We start from the raw sequence: 17,660 nt of genomic DNA on the forward strand, positions 1-17,660 counted from the left end.
TTTAAGTCAACTACGATCGGGATATTGCAATCGCCTAAATTCTTATTGGGGGATATCGACCTCGCCGTGCAAGACATCTGTCCACTTTGCGGCATAGGCTCGCACGATACAAAACACCCTTTCAACTGCCGCGCTTAACTCCAGTGGATCTGTGGCTACATCCCATCGAAGCAGCCACTGTCCTGGAACTGCAGATAGACCCAGAGCTAGATTGACCAGAATAACGAACATACAAACATAATAATAAACACTGTTAATCACCGCAACTTTGCAAGGTAAAGGTGACGGTGACGGTCTGTTTCCGGGATCGAGACGGACATGATGTTCTTTTGCTGACTTTGTTACGAAAATTGTTGCAGTTGAATTGAAGTAACGATGCACTTTCGGGCCACTGAACAACAACATGCGGTGTCAGATGCTGCGTTTATTGTGGTTGGGGAGACTGTGTGGGTATCTCGTATTCTGGCGTCGACGATGAATTTGACATGCTGAGGGATGATCTGGCGCAGCAAGCCGCAACATAACTCCTATTTCAGTAGTCCAGGAGACGGCGAAGCCCACAGCCTCGGCACACGGAACAGATCCATGGCCCGGGGTTTTTCTCTAACCCGACATGGACCAAAAAGCTCGGAGCAGGCATTACGAGATATAATTCCGCTCGCGTGGTGAAAAAGTGGTTGGTGGATATGTTTTAAAGTCGCATTAGCCACTGTATTTAATCTTTCACAGAATACACTGGATATGATCACAGGCTATGAAAGGAGTGTTATGCCACTGTAATTGAAACACATTGTCTCAACATTTAGATGGTACCTTGAACAGCAAGTTGCCGTAACTACTTTACCTTGTTAAAAGCGCTTAAAGCCGTTGTTGGTTTTTTCTATCTCCTACGCCACCTTTAATCAGTCTTATACAAAAATATTTCTTTCAAACCTGAACAGTCCTTATTCTCTCCACATTGCCTACACGATAGAAAAATGTGCATCTTTTTTCATTTTTTTAAACATTGTTGTAACACTGAGCACATGGTCTTGGAATTTCTCATGGTTGCAATAAGTTGTTGTTTTGATTTGCTCAGCGTTTGTGACTATTTGAGAAGAAACTTGGCCAAATAAAGCTTTTTTCATTGAAGTTTTTTTCTCGTGTCTATGTTTCATTTTCATTTAAGTTGGCCTGAAAAAAAGAGTTGTTGTAGTCAGAGAACTAATTACTTCTGGGTTTCCTACAATAACAAAGGTCTGTCTGTATATACCGGTTGGTTGGTTAGCGGGCTGGCTGACTGACTGGCTGGTCGACTATTTGTTTCTATTACAACCAATTTGAACCAGAAAATATATCAACCAAAGACAAAAGAAGTAGCTACAGACTACTAGCTGAATAACTGGGTAGCTGATGTAGCTGCAGCTTGTTGGCTACCTGTTTGGTTTTCAGTTGAGAGTAAATCTCTAATGACAGAGTTTTGTTGAAAACCAACCAACATTCACTCTTAGCTTTACAGATTTAAATTTGTACTGAGACAACGAACAACGTTCAAGTGGTAATCATCAATTTAACGCTTTTGTGTGTTTTTGTGTCTGCATTTGGATAATATTCGAAAAATATCGTTGCTGTTGTTGTTTTCGAAACCCAGCCGCCGCTTGCCACCCCTCTTTCAACCTCTTTTCTTTAAACATTCGATCGTTCCATTGAATATTTGCCCGTTTTGAATAAAACAGAAGTTTCGTAAGCTCTTGTCCGCTCTTCAGTGAAGATTTTTTTGGAACGTGTCCGTCTGCGTGTATGCAGCGTGCCGCTTCTACTTACGGTATACCGTGGTGCTACGATTTTAGGTGTAGATGAAGATAACACGTAACGCGTTTCTTCTTCTTCGAAAAAAATAAAAACGAACGAAAACGAAATTGAAATCTAACAAAACTTGTTGAACAAAAATACCAACAGCAGGCAGTTGCAGTCGTCGCAGTCATTGTTGGTCGGCATCAACGTCAACGCCTTGAACAGCCAGCCACCCATACCAACACCACCACCACAACGAACAAACACTTGACTGTTGCTGCCTTCATCGCCAGCGTTGTGTTGCTGCCCATACATACGCTCGCTCAGTGGTGTTGTCATCAACTTTGCACTTTTGCGCTCGCTTAACATTCGTTCAGCTTACAGATTGTTTCAGCGCTTGCTGCAGTAAGCACGCGTGCGCGGTATATTCCTGAAAAATATTAATATTAAGCCTTAATAAAGGAACAACAGAAAAATAAAAGAAAACTAACCAAGCGAAATAGAAACGATTTTAACAGCAGCAGAAACCTGAACTCAATTTTCGTAGAAAAAAAAACGCGTAACGATATCGAAATCAATCGAATAGTGTTCGTTTTAACGTGTATTTGTGTGTGCGTGTTGTGCGTTTTTTTCGGGGTGTAAAATTTGTGTGTCCTTGCGAAACATTTTTCTGGTCACCAATCCTGCCCATGTTGAAAAACCAGCAACAACAACAACGTTATGCTAACGGGCAAATGCAAAAAAGTTAACAAATATTTAATTGGTTACTATCTTTTTGGTAAAACGAATTTCTTCTATCTGTAAAAGGAGAAGAAGAGGAAGACGACTAAAAGAAAAATAAAAACAAGAAAAACAAAAATTTTCCAACAACCACTTTTCCCCAACTGCCACAACCAAACCAACAAAAGTGTTTGAAAGCTTAAAAAAAAGAAGAAAAATACATAAAGAAAAAAATATTCGAAAAACAAGTGTTTCCTGTTTTGAAAATTTATTAGCAAAATTTAGTGCCAAATTCATACAAAACAAAGTTTTAACAAAACGAATACACTCTGAAACAAACAAACGCAAGAAATCGAAACTTAGTTTTTTGTACAAAAATTCACAGCAGTCAAATATTATTTTATAGCTTAATTTAATTTTAATCATCCATAACGGAGTCATATCCTTACAAAGGATTAAGAAAAGCGAACAGCAAAGATGGAGAAACAAAACTTTTTAATTGGATTAATATTATGGTGAGTGAAGGAAAAAATGGGATTATAAAAATTTTGAATATTTTGAAAAAACCTATAAAGGTTCCCGAATCTTCGGCAGTCTGTATTTACAAGCTGTTAATTGTAATATAACCAAAATATGAAAAACTTTGAAACATTAACATCGAAGCGAGTTTTCAATGGAAATCATTACTTACTCAGAGGGTACACATTTTATGGATTTTTCTAATACTGACAAAAATTAAAATGAAAAAAGAAAATTAAATTTATTGCTTATGACACAATTTACTAATTTAGACAAACAATATTCCATGCAAATGTATGTTGTCATACAGATATTTCTAAAAAAATATTTCCCAAAGTATAGAATTTCCTGAACATTGAAACGTTTTTGTGGCGAATTTAACACTTTCAAACCCTGTTAGATAGGCGAAACTAAAAAGGAAAATGTCCTGAAATAGTTTTGGAATAAACACGTATGGGCTCCAAAACCTTAAATTCGATGAGGCACATTTTGACCATAACATATGTCGTTTTAAGTGTCTCTGTCACATCGTCGAATGTTCAACATCAAACCACACTGAACACGATGCTGAAACAATCGAATAAGATCATTCATTTTAACAGAGGACCGTTAGTCAGTTAATTTTATTCTACAAAATCGTTTGGGCTGGCGGGAATACCAAACTCTGACATGGCTTTGAATACCTCTGAATATTAAATTGCGTCTAGCCAAAAATACACATTCAAAATCATGCCAGTTTGTCCAAACTTAGTTTAAGTTCGAAGATGGGCTATATCGGCCCAGCAAAAAGTTTGAGGCAGTTAAATGATATGGTATTGCATTTTAACTAACCCTTTGGGGTAGAATAGGAGGCAGTCCAAAGCACGTGTTTTGATACAGGCATTCTGCGGAAATTGTGCAAGCCATTACAAAATATCCCAGAACAAATAAAGTGCATATATTATTTGTGTAAAACAAAAACATTAAGAACTTTATTACATTAACACAAATTATGAAAATTCTCCATTGAATTCAATCGTGTTTTCTCCGCTCTCCATTTAATCCAATCTGAACTGTTTTTGGTTCATCAGGTAAATGGGTTGTCTTCCCATCACCAGTTAAGATTTCGACATGTACTCCAACAGCACTCCATTGGGAAATTTTCTTCTCGTGAGTTACCGGAAAAATGTTCACAAATTAAATATTATTTAGTTTGTATTAACAAATGTTTGGAAATGTGAAAACGCTTTTCTCTTTTTGAAAAATGTATGCCGCTGCCTGTAGAGATGTACAAACTGATTGATGTATATGTAGGGATCTCTAACAACTGCTAATAAAATGTAGCGAACGGAGTGCCTTTTTCACGCCTCCGTTTGGAATGCTGTTAAATTGTGAGGAATTAGAGTGCCTTTTTCACGACTCTGCTGAACTGCATCCGGATGTTGTTAAAATGTGACAAGTGGATGTGATTCTTTGGACTGCATCCAAATGCGGTTAAAATGTGAGGACTGGAGTGCTTTTTTCACGACTCCGTTTGAACTGCATCAAAACAGGCCGTGACAGAACTAGTCCACATTGCACTACTTCCAATTTATTTTGCTGGGGGTCTATTCCTTCCGGTACCTCCCCCACAAAAGTTCGAAAATGTTTGGAAAATTTCTGCTCACAATAAGTCTTGAAGGGAGTAACCGATTCGGTCCATACTTTGCATATCGTGAAATTTCTAGCAGACTTAGATGAGGTTCAAATATGGACTCAATCGGTCCCAGAAAAATTTCGGAAAAGTTCAGTTTAGGACCAGCTCTCGAATCGCTTTGATTTTTTGTAACAAATTGTAATCACTGCCCTCCATACGACGGTACAAGTTTCATCAGAGTCAAGTCCATACTTCATGAGAAAATAGCCTGAAAGGTGCAAGATAACTCTCGAACGGATCTGCCGATTCTGTCCAAAATGTGGCCTTTGTAATATTTTGTCCAAACTAAGTTTATGGTCCACCCCTTCAGTTACCTCCCCCACAAAGATCAAAAATATTCGAAAACTGTGCGCACGATAACTCTGAAGGGAGTTACCGATTTGGTCCATACTTTACACATCTTAATATATTTACAAGATCAGGTTCGAATGTGGACTATATTTGTGCACTCCTTCGGGTATCTTCCACACAAAATTTCGGATAAGTTCACTTATTCGACAACTTGCAGTCGCTGCCTCATTTAAGACGGTACAATTTTTTTAGGGGCAGCCCAAAAGGGGTAAACAACCCATATGGCACCATAAGTAGTGGCTGGAGAGCATGATAACTCTCGAACTAATCAACCGATTTGGTCAACCAATTTGTACCAGTCCACAACTTAACTGGTATGAACGATATCTCTTGAATGCCACAAAACCAATTTGGTCCAAACTTTGGATCCCCTAATATTTTCTCCAAATTTAGTTTCATTTCTGAAATGTCCTATATCAGTCCTCTCCTTAGTGTAGCTCCCCCACAAAATTCAACATTTGTGTCTATGTGCAGTTTAATGTCTGTTCGAAGGTCCTTTTGATATGTATACCGATGCTGTTCGTTGTGGTTCTGATTACAGCGATATTATTTTTATGTGGACAAGTCCATGCTTCCTGGCATACTGGTCCAAAAGTTATACGATGACCCATTAAAATGACTAGTGGTCGCGATATCTATCAAAAAAATATATGACTCCGAAAATAAGATCCACTTCCATAATAGACAATGTCGGTCCATTCCTTCAACTACCTCCTCGGCAAGTTCATCTTGGGCTGAGGCTCAGTCGCTGCGAGGCTCAGTCGCTGCGGCCTAAGGACCCACAAACCTTAAGTAAAACACAAGTGGTTGCAAGTTTAATCTTTATTGTGAACTCTTGGTGTTTGATGAACGAATAATATATGTGTGTGTGGAAAGTGGATGCAATATTAGTTATTAGTTGAGTTCGTTTTCTGTGTTATTCGGCAGCTGTCGGATCGGCAGTGGCTCGGTAATCGTCTGGTGTGGCTCGGCTCTACACTAATCGGTTTGCTGTCGACTCGGGGCGGTCGGGTGGCTTTCGGCTGGGAAGCTGTATGGTGTGGCTCGGTTCTGTAAGACTCGGGTTGCTGTCGACTCGGGGCAATCGGTAACTTTCGGCTCGGCAGTTATCAGATGGACTCGGCTCTACACGACTCGGCTGTGGGCATTCGGGCGGCTGTCAGCTCGGCAGTTGTCGGATGTGGTTCGGTAAAGCTTTCGGGTGGCTGTCGACTCGGCGGTCGTCGGGTGTATGACACGACTCGATGGCATTCGGGTTGCTGTGGGGGAAAGAGGTGGGTTAATATTTAGGAGCTGGCTATGAGCTTTGAGCTGGCTATGAGCGTCGAGCTGGCTATGAGCGTTCAGTTTGCCAAGAGCGTTGAGCTTGCTCAGGGCTTGGAGCTTGCTAAGAGCTTGAAGGTTGCTAAGAGCTTGAAGCTTACTAAAAGGCTTGGAGCTGTCTAAGAGTTTTAAGCTTGCTAAGAGTCTGGAGCTTGCTAAGAGACTTAAAGCTTGCTAAGAGACTTGGAGCTTACTGGGAGCGTGCTCGGATCGTAGCTAACGAGTAACGAGACTGCGGACGAGCCACACGTCTTGTCGTACTTTGTCAGCTGGTGATCGACCACTTCGGTGAATAAAAACTATGCTAACTGTGCAATTGTAGTTGATTGAAGCGAATGCGTGTAAGAGTATATGAAACGGTCACGTTACACAGTTCACTAAAAATCTGCCGGCACCAACTAAGGTGACTGATGAGGACGTTAACTTGCGAATTAAAAAAAAATCCTATCATTACCGACTAAATTGGCTGGTTAGGACGATAACTATCGATTCCAAGGTTGGCTATATTGGTGCATTCCTTCAGGTACCTCCTTTGTAAGTCCATCCGTCTGCTCATCTAAATCTTGTATTATTAAATTTTTTGCATTTAAATTGTAATGATAATATCGCAGCTTTGGGTGGGGCATTTCAACATAAGTGACCAATATTAAAAAAGTTCTTTTGAATTTTAAGTTGGTCCCAGTTGTGCTTACAAATGTGATCTAGCACTAGAGATATATAAAAGACGATCAGTTATCCATATTTAAAATTTCATTTTTTCATTGTTTATATATTAATAAAACATCAATATGCCAAATATAGATATATAGTGTTATATAATTTTCATTTCCAAAAAAAATTATGCAAGATTATTATTTAATTCATACACAAATTTGCAAATACATATGTATATATTCATATGTATCATCGGAAGAATGACAACTATGTTCGTTATTGTATTTATGGAATTTTAATGCTAAGCTATTAAAAAATCACGACAATGTTTGATGTGTTTGTTGCCGAAGGCAATTACTGTATATAAGGTTTGTGCCTTAAGTCTTTCATTCGAATAAATAAATGTTGATGTTCATATTTTTTATATTTCTATTATTTTCAGACTACTTTTAGGGGATTATTGGTAATGAAACAAAGAAAGAAATATGGAAGTATAATTCTAAAGAACAGGGACTGCGAACAATTTTAGATAAACATTTCTAAGAATACTAAAGTGTGCCTCTTAGCAAATTCTCTTTCAATAGCAATATCGAAAGAAGTTATTAATTATCATAATTTTCAATATAGCCATGACCAAAATTAGTGTTAAAAACTTCAAAATTTACTAGTAGTTTCGGTAATGATTAATTATTCGGGTTACATGCCAAATAATATTGACCTTTGTTTCTTTTGTTGTTGTTTTTGTGGAAAACCCATGTGGTTTATACAAAGTGAATCGCCCTGTGGTTTGCCAAAAAATTGCAATTAAACAAAAATTCATAGCCTGGTAGAGACTATGAAAAAATGCAAATGTTTATTAAGTTCAAGTCTAACTAAAAATAACACACACAAAAATTGGCAATTATTTTAAAAATTTGCCAACTTGAACCCATAAAGGTTGAATAATCCAATAACACACACATGCCATTTTTGTATAATAAATAAAGTAATTTATATTAAATGAGCTGTCTTAAATATTTATTTATTAATATTTTTATGGATATGTGTTGCACAAATATCTACAACAATAGCAATAAAATTATCTACAACAGGCATTGGTTATTCAGTCATTCATTAAATTAAGGTTTGAGATTTTTTGCAAATGAATTAAAATCAAATTTTGATGAAATTAAGCAAATGTAATTTCTAAAATAATTTAATTTTTTGTTGTTATTTTTTGTTATAATATAATACTGCAAAATTCGTATCATGAATCATCTGATATTGTAACTTGGATGATAATTTTGTTGAATATCCTCGAATTTTGAATGCCGAACGTTAAATTTCATCAAGTTTACGTTTTCCCATTACCGGTTCCATGAAAATGGGTTTTTATATTTTTAGAAGAATAAAATCGCTGATAAACAACGTCGTGAATTTTTTAATGCTTTAAATGTAAATAATATTTAATAATGTTAATAATAAATAATAAAGCGTTAAACAATTCAGGACACAGGAAAAAGCACCCAAGATGCTACAGTTTCATACACACACACGAATATATAAACGGAAAAAACCTGTAATCCTTCTCCACCCCTTTTTCAGTCAATATCAAAAGCGGTTTGCTACTACACACGCCCCCACCCAATCACACTACAACACAAAAGTCAAAAAATAAATAATAACTTTTTTTCACTTGATTCACTCTTATTTCGAGCATTTTGACTCCCACCCTTATTTTGTTGCAAAACTCTTACTCTTCAAGTTACTTCAACTTTCAAGTAATTTTCACTCGCTAGTGACGTCGGAACTCTGTTTCGCGAGTGAGTACTCCCGCTCAAATTCGAGCAGATAGTTAGACTTGTATTTCGGAGCTCTGTTTAAAATTAAAACAACTTAAAACAAACTTCGCGCACAAAATAAATATTCACGGTGTCATTGGAGAGGATGAATCTCGGTGATAGGAGTTGTATAAATCTAGCAGTGGGTCTTCTAGCATTTTAGAGATTTTGGGTAGTCATTCCTAGCTACAGATAGTTCTTCAAAAGCTTCAACGCGTAACAATTGTCTACTGAACTAATGATCAGCTCATGAGTAAGAAATAAATGAACAGATTTTACGCAACATGTTGCTGCTTTCCGGGTAAATGACACGAGAATTCCAGCATAAATACGGCTTTAAATTATGACGGCTGATAAAGGCGGCTTCTGTAAAAATCGTCCTAACAGGTAGCCAATGAATGAAAAAACACATTTCAATAAAAAATCACTTTCCAGATTGCCTACGGTAAATCAATCCGAATAGCAATTGCGCATAAATTTAGGGGAGTTATTAGTTTCCTACCACAATAATGACCACTAAAGAAATGATCAAAGTCGGGCGGGGCCGATCATGTGATACCATACACCACCACGACTTCAATATAATTTGGTGTAATTTTTTTCTAGACCAAATTACGCATGTATTTACAAACATAGAGCAACTGATCGCGAGTTACAATACCCCATACCTCAGTATGAACATAATTAAATTTTGTTGTGTATGTATGTATATTAGGGTTATGTATGTATATTAGGGTTATACCCCATACCTCAGTATGAACATAATAAAATGTTGTTATGTATGTATGTATGTATGTATGCATGTATGTATGTATGTATATTAGGGTTATGACTTTTTTACAATCTCGTATCCCTGTATCATATTATGAGTTTTTAACTAAGATTAGATAAAATATTAATCACCTTATAAATTAGATTTTATCTAATTAAAATCATTTGAAATTTTGTCTGTATGAGATTTTTTACAAAAGTTTTAAGTCTCTATAAGCCGGCCATCGGTAGCGACTTTACTCGCGAGAAAGCAAAGAGAGTTTTCCTCTCCACTCACACAATTTAACTCACAGAAAAACCATGCACTCCCACAATAGCAACTCTGTTTGCTCACATTTTTGTTGTTGTATGCCGATTGCTGCTATAAGCAGATATATAACTGAAAATAATTTTTGGAGTCACACGACAAAACCAAAATGACATAATCTTTTTTATACCCTCAGCATTTATGCTAACGAGGGTATACACATTTTCATGCGGGCAAAATGTGCCTCATCGGAATAATGGTTTTAGACCCCAAGTATGTTTGGGCGAAATCCGCTTCAGACAATTTGGAATTGATTTAGCCATGTCCGTCCGTCTGTCTGTTTGGCTGGAGCGCACGATAACTCTCGAACGGATCAAGCAAGTCGGTCCAAAATTTGGCTTTCCTAATACGGTACCTCCCCCACAAAATTTCGAAAATGTTCGAAAAATTTGTACGCACGATAACTCTTGATGCAAGTGACCGATTTGGCCCATACTTTGCACATCGTGAAATTTCTACCAGACTTAGGCGAGGTTCAATATGGACTCAATCGGTAAAATCCTTCGGGTACCTCCCACACAAAATTTCGGAAAAGTTCAGTTTAGGAGATGTTCTCGAATCACTTTGATTTTTGCTTTAACAACTTGCATTCACTGTCCCCTATACGACGGTATAAGTTTCATCAGAGGCAAGTCCATACTTCCTGAGAAAATAGCCTGAAAGTTGTATAGTGGAGCGCAAAATAAATATCGAACGGTCCGATTCGGTCTAAAATTTTGCCTTCGTAATATTTTGTCCACTTCAGTTCGAAGATAAGCTATATGGGTCCACTCCTTCTGCTACCTCTGCTACAAAAGTTAAAAAATGAGCGGAAAAATTGTGCGCACCATGACTCTTGGAGGGAGTAAGCTATTTGGTCCATACTTCGCACATCGTGAGATTTACACCAGACTTAGATTAGGTTTCAATATGGATTCAATCAGTCCACTCCTTCGGTTACCTCCCACACAAAATTTCGGAAAAGTTTAGTTTAGGGCATGCTCTCGAATCGTTCTGATTGTTGTAACAACTTTTACTCACTACCCCCCATACGACGGTACAAGTTTCATCAGGGGCAAGTCCATACTTCCTAAGAAAATAGTCCGAAAGGTTTAAAACTCCTATGGCACAATAACTAGTGGTTGGAGCGCTTTATAATTCTCGAGCGGATCCGACGATTCAGTCCAAAGTTTGACCTTCGTAATATTTTGTCGCAAATTAGATTAAGGTCGAACATAAGCCATATCGGTCCACTCCTTCAGGTAACTCTCCCACAAAAGTTAAAAAATGTTCGTGACCGATTGGGTCCATACTTTAAACATCATAATATATCTACCAGATATACATATATATCAGGTTCGGATATGAACTATATTTGTTCACTCCTTCGGGTACCTCCCACACAAAATGTTATGCACTCTTGAACGGGGCAACCAATTTGGTCCAAACTTTGGATCTATTTTGAATATTTGGAATATTTTGTCCAAATTTAGTTTAACTTTTAAAATATCTCATATCTGTCCTCTCCTTAGGGAACTTCCCACACAAAAGTTCAACATTTGTGTCTAAATGCGATTTAGAGTCTGTTCGAATATACTTTTGAAATGTATATCGATGCTATTCGTTGTGGTCCTGTTTAAGGCGATATTATGTTTTATATGGAAAAGTCCATGCTTCCTGGCATACTGGTCCAAAAGTTATACCATGACCCACTGAAATGACTAATGGGCGCGATATCTATCAAAGAGATATGACTCCCAAAATAAGATCCACTTCCATAATGGACCAAGTCTGTTCATTCCTTTAAGTATCTCCTGCGCAACACTTTTGAACTTTAATCATTTAAGGGCCACAAAATTCGGAAAATACCCTAAATACATTTGATCTGTCCGTCGATGAAAGTTTCAATTCACATAGGCTGAGGGTATATCTCTGTCGGCAAAGGCGTATGATACTTTTTTACTTGTTCTCACTAAATTTATCATTATATCTATATAAATAAAAATCCAATGTCATTCGTTGGTAATGACATCAGTTTTGAACGGCTTGACCGATTTCTATAATTATTTCTGTGAAATGTTCGCCATAACTCGACTTATGCAAAGAAATTTTGGGCAGGGTACTTCCCCCATACTCTATTTCTTTAAAAATGCTATATCTACATATATAAATAAAAATTATGACATTTGCAAAATTTCATATTTGCAAAAGTTACGAATGTTGAGGTTGGGTACCTTTCCCACCCCTTTCTTTAAAACGCTATATGTATAAGCCAAACTTATGATTTGGAGCCAAAATAAATTTGTAATATATACAAAACTGATTACCACTCCCACTCTTTTCAATAAATATTTTTCCAAAACTACTGAACCGAATTTCATGAAATTTTTTAAAAAATGCCCAGGAATGTCCCGTGGTCCAAAATGTTATATATTTGTAGACGAATTTCGGGGGCCTATTGTTTTCTAATCGCTATATTTAATAAACTTATGAGTACATCGGCTTGCAAATTGCGATGGTTGAGCCCCCCATCAAGAATAACGATATATTTACAAATTTCCTTAAATGGTGAGGTTCAACGGTCCATCCGGCATGAAAAACTGAAATATATGTATAAGTGTCAAGCGGGAGAATTAGACTTAAATTTTTTTAAACTTTTATAGTTAGACTGCTTTATTGTAAAGACATGGGACGTGGACGATAATAAATCCTAAGCAGCATCAATGGGCACAAAATTCGACAAAGTCCATAAGAGAGAAGAAAGGTTAGAGACAAAATCAGTTGATAAATTTAAAATCCTCCTCGGTTTGACAATGTACCGAAGAAGTGAAGTAGAAAATATCTATTTTTGAATTGTCAAGCATAAAGTCCATAAAAAGTTGTCAATAAAACTACGAGGGCGGTTCGGAAACTTCTTAGCCTATCAATGAAAGAGAATAGTTAGATTTTCAAAAATATTTTTATTTTTCAATATAATCTCCTGAAACTTCAATACACTTAGTCCAACGCTTTTCTAGCAATTCTATCCCTTGATTAAAATAGTTTTCCTCAAGGTCCTCAAAATAGTTGTTTACAACTGTAATTGCATCTTCATTTGAGGTAAAACGCTTGCCAGCAAGGAATTTTTTTAGATTTGGGAACAAGTAAAAGTCACTGGGAGCTAAATCAGGGGAATAAGGTGGGTGGTCAAACAACTCGTACTTTAATTCGTTGATTTTAGCCATTGTTAAAACACTCTTGTGCGCTGGTGCGTTGTCCAGATGAAAAATTATTTTTTTGTGTTGTAAGCCAGGACGTTTTTCTCGAATTTGTACATTTAATTGATCCAAAAGGTTGCAATAGTACTCTGAATTTATTGTTTTACACTTTTGCAGATAATCAATCAATAAAATACCTTTGAAATCCCAAAAAACCGTTGCCATAACCTTACCAGCCGATTGAATTGTTTTGCCTTCTTTGGGGCACTTCCTCCAGCTTCTGTCCATTGTTTGGATTGTTCTTTTGTCTCTGGAGTATAGAGGTGGATCCATGCCTCATCAACAGTTATGAAACGACGCTTAAAATCCATTTTATTTCGCATAAAACGATCCAAACAAGCTTGAGAAATGTTCATTCTTATGCGTTTTTGATCGACTGTTAACAAATGCGGCACCCATCTTGCAGAAAGCTGTAGTTCTTCATGCAAAATTAATGGACTCGATCATTTGAGATGCCCATGAATTTAGCAATTTCACGCACTTTTATTCGTCGATCATTTAATACCATATCAAGCACTTTGGCTACAATTTCTGTTGTTGTTGCTGTTTTTGGACGTCCACTACGTGGTTCATCTTCAATGCTTGTACGACCACGTTTAAATTCAGCAACCCAATTTTTTACTGTTGCATATGAAGGAGCACTTTCACCTAACACATTCACCATATCATTATGAATTTCTTGTCCCGATAAACCTTTTTTATGTAAATATTTAATGACAGCACGCATTTCTAATTTTTCCATTGTAAAAAAATTGCGGATGCGTCTTTTTTGAACACCTGTTTCTATATGAAGGAGTTGCCAGATCGAAACAAAATTTAACATGTGTTCATAACAGAGATGGAAGTTTCCAAAACACCTAACTTTTTTCTGTTTATACCGCGCTTTTTGTGCTAGGCTAAGTAGTTTCCGAACTGCCCTCGTAATTACGACGGGCCAGCAACGCGGACCGGTGTCTGCTAGTCATTACATTAATATCATTTTATATCATATATAATTTTATTTCATATACCATATTAATTAAAATTTGTTTGTGGGGGACCTTTTTCAATATTTAAATGGAATAAAGGTTATTATAGTCATTAATAGGCAAAAATTCTTTCATTGGTGCAAAATGAAGTAATTTTTTTAGAAAAAAATTTCCAACTCTTAGCACTTTTTCAAAAAAAAAAAAAATAAATAAATAAATAAAAAAAATTTTTTGCGAGTGGGGAGGAGGTCTTAGCGTTCTAAACCACTGCCAATCTATTATATCAAACTTCCGAAATGGAAAGTATTACAATTCATGAAGGACAACCCCCCTTCGATTGTACATGTGTATGTATTGAGAAATGATTCTAGACGGGGACACTAGGTTGACTTGATAAGAAAAAGGCTTCAAAAATACTTCATATCTGCGAATTTGCAATAATGTTTGTATAAATAGAAGTTATCAAACTCAGCCTTTGTCTTCTAGCCATTCACACCCGATATGGCTGGTGAGCTGAATTAAGCTACTAGCGAAATTATCGTAGCATATGGGTTGGGTGTGTGGGACTTCTCTAGAATTTTTTTTTTTTTTAATACAAACTCCTTAGGTCTTGCACAAATAATTTTTGTACATACTTTCGGCTCATGTCGAGGCGCTGGAAAATTTGACAATTAAAAATAAAGCTTCCACTAGAATTTCCAGCAGTCTAAATAAATCAATATTTTATTACCATTATGAGTTCTTATCATAAGTGGTAAATTGAAGATATCGTTTAGGATCCCACATGCAGCGGAAGCTGCTATCACTAGTGTTGTGTGTCCATTACGAGCGGTAGCACTTAAGGTTTTATGACTTTTTTTATGACACACACAATGTTGGAAAATTCTTCATTGATCAACGGGTTGTTTGGTTTGGTCAATGACGAGTTTTGAGATAGGAATTATTGATTGCCTAGGTTAAGAAATATTATGTAAAGTAGCAAGTAAGTTGTAAATATTTTGAATAAATTAGTGCCTTACAACCACTCAGCTAAAGCAGACCGACTGCTTAATTTTATTTATCAATATACAGACTAGTTGCGGCGGTCTGTCGGATGCATCGAGCATCGTAACATTGTTCAGTCATGTTAGCTCGATTAAAATTCAATTAATTAAAAACTTTTATAACTAATGACCTCGTTTCTAATAAGACAACAATAAATAGATAAAAAATTATTTTGGTCATTAATAGGCAAAAGTTCATTCCATAGGGGACAAGGGAGATTTCCTCATTTCAGATAAGATAAGATAAAAATAAATAGTGTTTGTCATGAAAGCACAACTAAATGGGAAAATCCTCATTGTTGTTGTAAAATACAAAACAAAAATGCATTTGAAAGAAGAAAAGTTCGAGGACATCGAAGCCGCTCCACATCCGATATGTCTGAAGAGTCTTTACCGAAGACGAAACATGCATGTCACATAGTGGTGGGTGTGTGGGTTCGAATCGTCGGCTTTCCTTTTTCACTTGCATAATAGATCATAAAGCTCGATTAAAAAAATAATTTTAAAAAAAGTGTATTTATTGGATCTGCAACAGCATAAATTATTCGTTTTGAGAATCACGCCTACACCTTTAAATATTGTGATCTAGTGTTTTGTCTATCACAGTTTTAATATGTTTACAATTAAATATCTTTAAATATTTTAAAAATGTTTGATGACAAAGTTGTGAATTTTGGATGGCAAAGTCAATTCTTTCCCTTTCAAAAAAATAAAAAACATGCCATATGCCGTTTGTATTTCCCCTCAAATGTTAATTTTGACCACTAATTAAATGTTAATCGGCCGTTCTATTTCACCTTTAGGCACACAAAATATAGACTCCAATCACACTATGAATCATTTAAAATAATTTGCAAAAGAATACTTCCTTTTATTTGCGAACAATATCAATGAACTGCAAAGGTCATTTAAACTGTTAAGAGATTCTTCAGTTCAGTCATTTTTTATGGAGTTTGGGTTTTTTATTGATTAAGACTGTCTGAAATATCAACATTGAAATAAAGGAAGTTCTTATTTCTTTGACATGTTTCTTTTTTTGCGTTTATTTTATGGCTCTTTTTTGGGCAAATGCAAATAAGTTGGGGTTATTTTATGCTGGTTTATATTTTTTGGCACGTTTGTTGTTTAAGTCTTTCGTTTGCTTCTTGGTTGCTTTTTGCAAAAACAAAATGTTGTTTGGATCTTCTCACTGATGGTTGATATAATTATTTATTTATTTATTTATTTTTTTTTGGTTTATTATATAAAAAATAAATAAAGAAGCTGTCTAAGAAAACTAGTTTTCCAAATAGGGGAATATACGATGATAATCAGTCATTAATAATTACTTAGTTTTCGTTCTAATGTAGTCATTTATTCAAGTTTTTCACACTCACACACAGCTTAATAATGATTAATGCCATGAGTTTGGTGTGCACATTCTTAAATTTATTTGCAAGAAATTTTGGCTAATTTCAGAATTTTTTATTTGACTTGTTGGGTTTTTGGCTTTCAAAGCCAAAGTCAAGTATCAATAGCAAAATTTTGGCGCCGCCAGAAGCTAGTATTTTTTGGTAAATATTCTTAACAATTTCATTGAAACTAGTTTGGTGTTTTCGTTAGAATTTTTAACCGGCTTAATATGTTGTGTGATCCATTGCGTGTTTCGTTGTTTTTTTTCGGCTTAAGCAAATCGAGTAATAATTAATAGGCTAATTTAAATTGAATTTTAATGTATGCCAAAATTTTTTAATATGTATATTGATAAAAAATTGCCATAATTAAATAAATTGTTTTCCTTATGCCAATAGCTTTAAATATCGAAAGATTTAATTAATGTTTTAATTACTCTGTACAACAAAATTGAACTTTTTTTTTAAATTACAAGAAACCCCGTACAGATTATGAAAGAGGACCGAAAAAAAGAAGACACGTGTATCGGCGTTTTGAAAGTTTACTTCGGGAAGTAACCTAAGTAGGCGTGGCAAGTTCCGCCTATTTCTACAGGTTTTGAAATATTCGTCATCAGATTCCTTGGAATCCGTGGATTTTTTGTATAAAGTGTCCTTGGCAATATTACTGACAATAATGCGGGGTATCTTTTTTTGAAAAAAATTAACCATCATGCGGTTCACTAAACGGGTCTTTTTGGTCCTTTTTTCAAAAAGGATTAAAAACTCCTTTAAAATATGATTGTATCATATCAAAATATTCTACAAAATTTTGGTCATAAAATTTTACTATAGGTCCCCGAATACACCAAAACTCTAAATCGTACCTAAACGCCAGGAATCTGCCAAAAGTAAAATCACGTTTTATCACGTTGTAGTTTATCTGAGTTTATTAAGTTTTGTCCCACAAAACTTCATTCTAGATAGAAGACGTCAAAGAGCAGGAGTAGCTGCCATCATTATAGTATTTAGCACCATGCCAAAATCATGGATGTTAGGACTCGTATGTTAGATATATTCACTGGAGAACAGCCGTATACTATCCCCGCATTTTCACATATAATATCAGA

The 17,660-nt window shown here is 35.9% G+C and overlaps 1 protein-coding gene across 1 annotated transcript in view; it reads left to right on the top strand.

Annotated features, from left to right (window-relative positions):
- Window positions 1-1,400: 1,400 nt before the first annotated feature.
- LOC141394817 (uncharacterized) overlaps window positions 1,401-17,660 on the top strand; it is a 154,916-nt gene continuing 138,656 nt past the window's right edge. The window contains exon 1 of the mRNA XM_073969718.1: window positions 1,401-3,008. Within this exon, the coding sequence (XP_073825819.1) occupies window positions 2,971-3,008 (38 nt within the window). The 5' untranslated portion in view covers window positions 1,401-2,970. The remainder of the gene's footprint in view (window positions 3,009-17,660) is intronic.

The sequence above is a fragment of the Musca autumnalis genome, unplaced genomic scaffold, assembly GCF_047663935.1.
Source record: "Musca autumnalis isolate F117 unplaced genomic scaffold, ASM4766393v1 scaffold_2, whole genome shotgun sequence".
NCBI classification, from domain to species: domain Eukaryota; kingdom Metazoa; phylum Arthropoda; class Insecta; order Diptera; family Muscidae; genus Musca; species Musca autumnalis.